Source organism: Pectinophora gossypiella, chromosome 9, assembly GCF_024362695.1.
Source record: "Pectinophora gossypiella chromosome 9, ilPecGoss1.1, whole genome shotgun sequence".
Lineage (NCBI taxonomy): Eukaryota > Metazoa > Arthropoda > Insecta > Lepidoptera > Gelechiidae > Pectinophora > Pectinophora gossypiella.
In genome coordinates, this window is record NC_065412.1 from 11,229,088 (window position 1) to 11,239,948 (window position 10,861).

General features: G+C 38.4%; 1 protein-coding gene across 5 annotated transcripts in view; it reads left to right on the plus strand.

Annotated features, from left to right (window-relative positions):
- LOC126369717 (uncharacterized) overlaps positions 1 to 10,557 on the plus strand; it is a 259,915-nt gene extending 249,358 nt beyond the window's left edge. For 4 of the 5 annotated variants that reach the window (XM_050014289.1, XM_050014290.1, XM_050014291.1 and 1 more), the window contains 2 exons: positions 8,004 to 8,163; positions 9,237 to 10,557. In XM_050014289.1, coding sequence (XP_049870246.1) covers positions 8,004 to 8,163; positions 9,237 to 9,401 — 325 coding nt within the window. In that variant the 3' untranslated portion in view covers positions 9,402 to 10,557. Of the gene's footprint in view, positions 1 to 1,195; positions 1,503 to 8,003; positions 8,164 to 9,236 lie in introns of those variants that run through there. The other variant, XM_050014293.1, reaches the window with a different exon arrangement.
- The last annotated feature ends 304 nt before the right edge of the window (positions 10,558 to 10,861 follow it).

The following is a 10,861-nucleotide window of genomic DNA, read 5'->3' on the forward strand; positions in this document are numbered from 1 at the left end:
GATTTCAATATATTTTTAGGCGTTTCGTAGCTTTTATATGAAATACCTGTTCGTTATTTTCTGTCACTACCTTGCGGCACCATTTTGAGGATCGATCCAATTCACCATGGACTTTCTATTATACTTAGTACCTGCTGTCGTGTAGAAACACATGCAAGGACATCATCGCGACACGAGTATGGCCTATGTAATTTCAAATGGCATTTGTACTAGTAGACGTACTATAAGAGCTGCAGAATTATATTTATAAAACACTATTATCTATTCAGAGGAATATCACACTAGTCGAACGTAGTAATTATGAATGTCATAGCATGTAGGTACGCTTGATGGGTAATCATGATAATGCTGATATGGTTTGAAGCAGTACTTTTGATTTGGGTTAAAACCTACAAGTAAAATCACTTTGTGTTTTACATAAGCAGTATTCGCTTTCATTCACTTCAAAATGCAGTATAATACTTAACAACAAGCAAAAAATCAGAGACTTTCACATCAGCGAGGTTCTGACCAATTATTGTGAGAGAGACTTGTTTATAAAGCAACAAGAAGCGAACATTTTGGACTTCGGGACACTCTCAACGTTATGAATTCGCGATAATACAATAGGCTGTTTTTAGTATCAATCCACGCGCTATCCATAGACTTGATGTTACGAAAAAAGAACGAAAACACTCGTGTTTCGCATACAATCGCCAGACAATTGTCTCCACGCCGCCGCGACGTTCTGTTATTTGTTATACAGAGGTTACACATGAATGTGACTTGAAAAGACATCCGTTGACGTCGAACTGTTTTCAGTTCAGGCACGACCAGCGGCTAACAATGCGGCCCCAGATGCCATTTGAATTTCAAAAGACGTTCTCACTCGAGGAAACATTCAAATAATTAGTGACACTCATCAACCTGACAGCGTCCATTAGTGTGTCTAATGTGCTACTCTTATATAAATCAACTAGTGCGGTGATTCGAAACACAAAAGATGGTGATGTTTGCATCAAGTTGTGTGTTTTCGCAAACAGTGTGTTGAGCCTGGACTGGAATTAATGCAGAACACAACGAGTCCGTTGATTATGGAGAGCTTTCGCAGCGCGGGGTCGAGTCCCCATAACATAGCAATAAGGTAACGGGAGAGGTGCGTGTTAGTCGCCACCCACCGCTGCGCGAGGCGCGGTGACCGCGGCGCCAGCGGGCGTTCAGGCAGTCAAATAGTCACCGTCGTGTCGGTCGTATGTATTGGAAACCCGAGGCGGCAGCTTGCCAGTCTGCGCCAAATCGCGTGTCCGTTCGCCTCACGTTGGCGCCTCGCCGCTGCCGCCCTCAATTTGCAAACCGCCGTATTCGATGCTCTTCGCTCCGATCGCCGTCGAGGCGATGAAGTGTAAAGAGGAAAACTGCGAGGTCGGCGTGATCCTTGAGCACAACTCCCTGATCGTGCTGTCGGTCAACAAGACCATCGTCTGCCTTTGCGGGAGGGATCGGAACAATCCCTTCGAGCGCGGGTAAATTCTCATCGTTCTGCTTGTGGTACGACGCTTGATTACATCACTTATCTTCTGTGCTAACATGACCTGGTCATCGTGTTTAATTGGCTGTTAAAAAGTGGTCTCGACTGGATTGTAACTGCCAGGTTGTATTTCGTGTATTAATTAATTGGTTCGCATTGTTGTTGCCAATATGTTGGGCTCAATAATGATTCTTTAGAAGCAATTGTAATAAAAAACTTTTGCCGTGCACCCATTCCAATCCCGCCCAAGGTTGACGTCTGCTTGGTCAAGGCAAGTTCCTTGCGTTTGGCATATACCTACACTTCGGAATTCAAAGATAAACTTTTCAAAAACTTTCATATTTCAAGCCGTTCTATATCTGGCCTCCGGCTGTTTTATCAGATCTATTTAAAAACTATATTGTGTGAGTCAAGAAACTTGTAAGTAAGGCGTACAAAAACCGATAGGTAGCGATCAGGAAGGCGTTGACGACCGAAACAGCGGACAAGGTCGTGGCCGGTCGTACAACGCCACGAATAAGCATACCTATTATTAATTAAGTCTTTTTACTGACTTTTAAAATGCCTTCCACACGTCTCAATAAGTTAACAGCGCCTGGCACGCGTTGGTGCTTAAGGTTTAAAATCGCGCTACTGTGAAGCATGTTGTGCTGTCTTATGAAGTACTATACAGACTTGTTTCGATTTAAAATACATCGATGCATCAAAAAGCATTCAAATAGATCGTGACGTAATGTGACTGCAACATTTATGCTGAAGCGCGCCAAAGTAGGACGATGCAGACAACATAATCTAGTCCAATGTTATAAATTTACTTTACTGTAATGCATTCACATACTTAAACTATAATAATTATATGTATAGTAAGCTTGGAGAAACCTTCTGCATGTTAATTAAAACTTCGTGAAAATCGAACCAGTCATTCTCAAATTATAAACGAATAAGTATAGGTATCTATGAGATATCGCCTTTGATAATTACACGACTTCTAGCATTACCCACGACGATTTGTCACCGGCCCGACTTATGTAACAGCATTTTCTTCGAGTCATTGCCTTTTCGAATTTATTTAACATGGCGATTAAGAATAATTAAGTTTAGAAATACTTAGGTACCTACTAGTATTTGTCTATACCGAACCAAAGGTCACGGTCAAATGGGGAGGGCGGAAAGTAACTCAATTAAACATTGATAGGTGTAAGATAATGTAAGCAACTTGATTATCCGTTCGTATGTTCAAAATGGAGGTGAAGCAGTAACCTTCTGTCTATATCTGTAACTTGTTAACCTACACGCAGGGGCCGTCCGTACGCATAGTCAAGTGTGTACACTTTCTTCCTACGTTTATATAACTAGCACGTCAATGAATTCGTAAACATTAACAGACATGGACCGCATAAACAAAATATTGCCGAAATTAATTCTATAACAAACGTGGACGCTTTCTATCGGCTAGGAGAAGGTTCCCAGAAGGCAGATACAATCGAATTGAATCGAGTTGAGTCCAAAATGAACGGAGACTTTTTTCACGTGCGGTGTTTTAAACCGAACAACAAAAAGGCAGCATTCACGTGTTGTTGGTGCAACAAGCAGTGGTAATGTTATTGAATAAGTTCAATGCTCTAGTTGTTAAGGCCGAGATTTTGACCCCACTGACCACATTATTGGAGAATAGACATTGTAACGGAACTTTCACAAGCCTCAGACCAAGCTTAAAAGCATAATATCTGAAGTGTTTTGCACAAGGACAGCAGAATATAATATAAACAAGATGAAGCATAATGTCACACTCCCTCCGGTTGTTAAGCAAAACCTGTCCTATATTAAGTATAAAAATATAAACTCACCGTTACTTGCGTATTGCTTTTCGCGTATCAAATTATAAGGATGATACGTACCATCAAGATGATTAAACACTCATTTAAGTAGCAGTACGTATTGAACTCAGATTAATTGGTATACTATTTGTACTAAAACTAATTAAGGTAAATGACTTGTTGTATTCAGACATACTTATTACTCTCGTTCTAAACTTTTTCATTGTCTTTTTTTTTCATGTTGATTTTTAATTGGGCAACTAATAAACTAAATTGTAAAGCATGCGTATCGTTGATTACCTGCTTAGATGTTTAATGTAGTTGACGACATATTTTCATAGCAAACAATTTTCGCTAACCGCGTCAGCTGCACTTAGTAATTCAAGCAGATAAATAGTCTGACCTACCTCCTTTTCAAAGTCGGTTAAAATGCCACGTTTAATTCTCATTCCACTGATGTAGCACACGTGCCCATTATTACCGTATTCTAAGAAAAACATAACATCAAAGCATAGGCAACCCCGATGTTTGATAATAATTACGTTTTGATAAGAAACAGTGCATGCGAGGGGCTTTGCACTAAATCCTTAGCTGCTCATTTGTGTGTGGTGATTCTTATAACATCCTTGCCTTTTTTATTGTCTCCTATTGTCGTAATGAATAATTGTTTTTTATGTTGTAATAATTCGGCTGAGCCCTGTTGGAGGTTGACAGTTTCTTTACCAGGTGAATTGAAATCAAAGTCTTTACCTGCTATTCTCAAATGTGCTGCTAAAGTTATTGTTCTGGAGATTCCTCAATCAAGGTTGGGTATGTTTTTATTCGTAATTATGTCTTCAGAAACTATACTAAGCAAGGCTAAGCCAATTTGTCCTAAGAGTTTGCTTACCACTGCATACGACCACTGCTATCCACGGCTATTTTGAAGATTTTCAGAGAAATATACCTATTTTCTTGTTTCATACTTTTTACAGAGTGATTTTTCCGTGGTCGGTTTTGGTTCTTAAACTTATATTTTTTCTGACGTCTAAAGTACCACGTTACTGTTGACATTCCATTTGCAGATTTTCGAGAAGTGAAATCAATTGTCGATCCTCGCTTTTGTTAGACATTTTTGTCTGTCATTGTCTTTTGTACTGATTGCTTTAACATGTTATTTGGTAACCTTTGATTTATGATGATCCGAGAGTCTTATGATTTTCAAAGAATTCAGAATAATAGGTATTCAAAAGATTAAAACAATTCCTTGAAATACCGCGTACTTTTTGATTTTTATGTTGTCTTAATCTTGGTGTTTGTGGAGAAGAGTGAAGGAAAGTTATAAAAGTTTTCATGCCTTTATATACATACAAACAGGGTCACAATACCGTAACTTCTTATTATTCAATTATTCACGACGAAACTGCAGACATGTGGTTTTTATTCAACAAAAATAATTCAATGATTCAATTCAAAAATTAACACGTGCTTATTTAATAGTAATCTACTGAAGGATAGACAGTGAAAAAGTAGAAAAAGTGAAATGTAATGAAATAACATTAAGTTCTAAGAAAACGTTAAGTTAATATTCAGTTAATCCAACTGCATTGTTCGTTACCATAAAGAATTATTATTAGGCATTGATTACTGTCAAGTGTATATTCTTCATCAGTTCAAATATTTTTTTCTAATCTTCTGCCAACGCCCTAGCTAAGTATATAATGGACTGCAGTATTCAAGACAAGTATCATTTATTTTTACTATGCCGCACGTGTATGGAAATGAAAACAAATTGAATAATTAAAACTAAGTCCCTTATATGCGCAGTTAAACATTGCAGGTCCAAAGATCAAGACACATAACAGAAAATTACATAAAATACTTAGGTACTTTATCAGGTAAATTATAACGATAATGAAGTGAAAGTAATTTAAGAAGCTGTTGGAGGCAATCTTTGTTTCGTATGTACTCTTGTTTATTCTAGGGATACATTTTGAAGAGAATAGTCGTGAAGACTTTTGTTTTTATACCTAGAAAAGATTTGGTGTTAAAAAATGATTTGTTGTAACCCTTTACGTTCGGGTATCCCTTCAAAATAGACGATAGGCGCCGAAATTAACAGATATTATCTGATAAAGAATTTGAAAGGGAATTGTTTTCTGATGAAACACTTTTAATAAGACAAACGTTTAATCGGATTTTAGACTGTCTGTTGTAAAAGTGCTAATAAAATAAACCAGCGACAAACGTGAGAACTTCTATTACATAAAGTTAAAGAAAACGAGTACTAAAACTCACTAACTCCCTGTTAAAAAACTTAAATTAGATTGGATTGATTTTAAACAAAATAACAGTGAATTAATGACAAATATTAAAGATTATTACAATAGCTAACAAATTAATTTTGTTGATTACGCTGTAGTAGGTACGTATGATGAAACGTGAACTTTATTAAAAATGTACCCCTGTTGACTCCCATCATCGTTTGACGTCAATGGCACAATCGAACTCAAGTCGATAAACCTCTATCAATTTGTATTATTAAAACAATTCTCAAAACGACGAGCTTTCCAAAACAACTGTTACTAAGTGAAATGTAACAAATAAAACATATTTTGGAAAATTCTTGTTTGCATGTAAAGCTGATAGTCGTTTGACGTAAACTAAAAAGGTCACAATAATTCTGTTGCTATGATTGTAATTCGTGAAATTATCTTAATTGCTTGTAATTAAAACAGCGTGATTCAAGATAAAGCTTTGTTTTAATGAGCGGCAAATTATGTCATATATGAAGCAATTTAAATTAATTATGAATAATTCAAGTCACTATGTGACATTAATTTGCATACAGATTCAAATTTATTCGAAATCAATCGTCATATAAAATCATTTGGTACTTACATAAATATTCAAATGATTTCTGACGCCTGCAATGAAAAAATCTCGTCATCAGTTACTACTTTGTTTTGCGAACGTAGATGTTTCATTTTTCCTTATTATTAATTGGGCAAAACCAAAAGGATACATTTGCTTGAAATGATTTGATAAAGATAATTTCGCAACGAAGATGGGTTTTTCGTTTGCCTTTAATCAAACATATAATTTATTATCGGTTTTGTTAAGGTATTTTTTGAGTCACGGGATTTTTCTTGTGTCACTTTAATAGAGATAAAAAATCCCGCGTGTAGACTAATAAAAATACTGGACTGTTTTGTCGCATACAGAGTTTCGCGATCTTTACAAAGCGACAAAACAATCAAGGTTTCGCTTGCAAAGATGGCGAAACACATTTTGGATGCATTTTGGCTTCCAATGGTCATGTATTGTGTTAACTTTATTCTCATTCTCAGGTTCCTCGAAACGGTTTTAACGTACACAAAGTAAAAAAAGTGATCACCAACTCTCAGACTAGTCACCCCGACTTTTAATAATATCAATCTCCTCTAGACGGTTCTCAAGGGCAACGACTTATAATGGTTCACTACCTGTGTTTTTTATCCCAGGGTATTATATTCAAGTCAAAGGCCTGGAACTTTGCTATAGTTAAGAGCCGACTAAGGGCAATGCACCTTTCCGCTCTCCCTTACTCTGCAGCCCTACTTTGTGTTTAAGGGCTGAAGGCACTAAATCGAGACTTCCTCTTCATGCACATGCGTGCAAGTGTTCGATGGAAAGAGATGCAGCGTCAGCATTCGGTGCGTCTTCTTTATCCATAGCCTCAACTGTTTAGCGTTATCCGTACGGTGTATTATGCATATTAATATCGGCTGGACTTTGAACTCGGTTAATGGTGAAATGCAGAAAGTCGTCTCTCTCGAGTTTATTATCTGTACGATCGATAAATGTGGGCTCATCGGTAGGAACATCGATAGCTCAGGGGGCGTGTTCTCGTGCACTAGCGTTTTCGTAATCATGTTTAAATTTCATGTTCATAGTACCTCTATTTTTATGTTGTGTAGTTAGATAATTTATACATGCAGAACTATATTACTCTATAATTTCTTGTGCGTAATCGGTCACAATATCTACGCAAGAATAAGTATATGTTGGGCTTAAGATAAATTTACGCTCACAGCCGTATTTGCAAGTCAATTGAGGTTTTTCCTCAAAATTTTATGGTGAACGGAAGAATTAATGTTATGGTTCAGGCAAGCGGGACAAACCGACCGTTGAGCGGCGGTTGGATGCGTCATTCACCACTACGACGACACGAGTGAGACGGGCCTCCACCAACGAGCCGTCCCTCCCCCGCGTCCCGCGACGTCGCCGCGTCACACGCGCGTCTATAAAACCCAGCGCCTCCCCTCCACGGCAACTCAGACGCATGGAGTACTCCGTAGAGGTCGTTTGGCACGAGCGAGCGCTTTGCTAGGCACCTGCCGGCCACTCTTCAAGTTACAATTCTAGTCAGCGCAGCTGAAGCTCGCGTAACGCGGTCTACCGCGCGTTCCTATATTCAGTGATAAGTGCAATAGCCCTACTACAAAACTCTTGTGATAATTTATTTAAATTAGTTGTTAGGTTTCGCGCGTTGATACGGCTGTGAGTGAAAACTGTGAAGTTGAAATGTTGTGACTGCCCGACTGGAACTCATTACCTGTGATCCAGCCCAGTGTGTTCAGTTATTCTTGCGTTGAAGGACCGATTGCCGCCATGGTTGGAAATAACGGTACTATGATGGCGATACGCATCGTCCACAGCAAGCTGCGCAAGCGGGAGGAACACTCTGCGTCGGTGCATCCGGCCGAGGTGCTGCAGGCGCCAGCCGCGCAGCCCGCCGAGCCCGTCACCTTCCGCCAGCAGCCGCTGTGGCAGTTCCCGCCGCCGCTGCCCCCGCCTTACGTCTATCCCCACGATCAGGTCAGTAGCACAAGCCTTTACACATCACAGCTTCTCAAAGTTATTTAAAGAAATGAAACCAGTTCCAGCCGTTATTCTTGACCTGAATGCTATTTCCATGAGCCGCCCCGCTCAAACTGCAGATGTTTTGGTTAAATTATAATTCTGACATTACCTTGGTAACAAGCGCTTTAAACGATGTAGAAAGTAGAGTCTTGGGAACGTTAGTAATGCGAAATAAGTCGTGACGGGTGCGACCTACGTCCCCGCCACAGGCGCCATAAGAGAGAGTCGGTTACACTCGCCCGCAACTTGATCACGACATCTAAGTGCGAAATAAATTACGTCGGGACACGCTCGCAGTAGAAAGCTGCGCAAGGCGAGCGTGTTGTAACACCCGACCTTCTTTGCTGTCTGCCAAATGAAGGAGGCTAATGCAAACAACGCGCACAGAATTTGCAATCTCATAAAACATTTAACCTCAATATCACGCTCTGATTGCCGATTCCCGAGGCTAACAAAACCGTCCAGTCAGATCGATTGTATTGTAACAAATGTTAAGCGGTGTTTGTAAAATGTTTGCATGACCACACACACACTCCGGCGCACCAGGAAGCGGAGAATGCTAATGTGCCTTTGAATAGCGTATTCAAGGCTCGACTCGTTCTCCTATGGCCTCAAAGTTTATTTTGCATTGCTTCCTGCACGATCGAAGACGATTTTAACCTCTTTATTTGAAAATACAAAAAAATAACGTAATAAACGTGTCAGCTGCAGCATTACCCTCCAAGGGAAAGCTCAACAGGAAGGCGACTATGGTTATACCATAATAAATAGATAATCATGTTATTAAAATCATTTCCGGATCTAATAAAAATAACGTTCGGTGGTCTTAGGGTTATCCAAATAAGCAGACTGTCACCAAATACAACCGCAGAGTTTATCAGGAAACATTTGGAAGTTATTTTAACACTGCGAATGCACAAATGCAAGTAGGGCGGTAACGGAACTTTAGAATCGGGTCAACAAACTCATACTGGTAGCAGATGTGTAAAAAGGGTCATTGTACTGACGGTTCCCTTTCTTGTTTCCAGGACAACTCATTGCAGCCCATCGGGAATGAGCGTGCAAGTTTCCGCAGCCTTCGTAAGAACATTGGCGGTCGCTGGAAGCGACTGGTGACGAAGAAGCCTGAACAGGAGGTGTACACCATTCCACCCGAGCTCAAGCCTCAACTCAAGCAGATATACGTATATTAACCGCAGCTAGCGGGCGTTACAAGCAGCGAGAAGCAGGACACTTCAGCTGATAGGCGATGACATCAAACACTTTGAATGGCTGTAAACAAATCCATATCTTCACTAGGATATTCAAATTTGATTCCATAAAATCCTGCACGGCTCATTAGCCTATATCTTTGAACATTATCATTTCGACCAATTAATTCTAATGACCAATATATCTTATTTAACTTCGTTTCAGCGTGTGTGATGTGGAGCCTAGATTTGTATTATTAAGTATTAGAACACTACCGTTTGTGAGTGTTAATTCCGTTGCAGAAATCTGATTGTGTTGTAAGCATGAGTGATAGTCAAATGAATTTAGCTGTATTAATTTAATGTTATGAGTGAACTTAGGAAGATGCGGTCGCGCATACTAGTGACGAAAATCCAATAATTGACTAAAATGATGATGCCTTGTTAAGAGTAATGACTATTAGGGCATTTTGTAGATCATTAACTTATTCTAGACATGGTCGTATTCGTAAGTGAAAATCGATCAAATATTTTGTGAAGCTATTATACACATTGTCATGCAATTCGTTTATGTCTACGTGTAATGAGATAGTACGAGTTTTGTGCGTCTTATTGTTTTAATCAAGTATTTTTATATTATTCAATTGTGTTGTGGGTGAGACTGAGATATGGTACAATTTTAATAATGTAACGACACTTGCTGTTCAAATCAAAATGTTTCTAGATGTTGTTGACTGTAGATTTCAATTTCAAACACAAGTTTCACAATTATGAATGACCTAGTAGAAAGTAGTGTAATATTTAGATTTTCGACCTGCCCCAATTGTGATAGTTCTATGGAAGATGTCATATCATTACTAATATCATCAGTAAACGAAAATGCCTTAAAATTGTCAATTACAACCTATGAACGGGCTTTGGTCGAAAATTTTAATAGCTCATATTGAGCTTGATATTTTGGAGAATTAGAAATGTAGCTAATAAATAAAAATCCAGCCATGATTATTTTTTTTTTCGTTAAAGTCTAATTGTTGCAGTAAAATGATACCATGTTATAGCAAAATGTAATTTCGACACTGTGAGAAGTTACTTTGTTTAGGAAATGTAATCTTTCATTGAAATAATGAAGAATAAATAAATTCCATCATGATTAAAATTACTACTTTGTTTCCTTTCCATCTTAACTACTTACAAAATTATAAATATTTACACATTTATTTATCAGAGATACAAATATTTTATTATAATTAAAGGCTTTCCATTCTATATAGCCTTTGCCCACAGACGTAAGTTATTCAAACTCTAGAAAAAACAAACGGAGTAAAGAAGCCGTATGTTTATAAACAAAGATTTCTTACTGATCAAAGAGCAAGTCAGAAAATGATTATGTAAAAAAAACGCGGAAACTAACCAAGTTATTGAATATTACCTTGTAATATTTATTGCATAACTACAAACCGAAT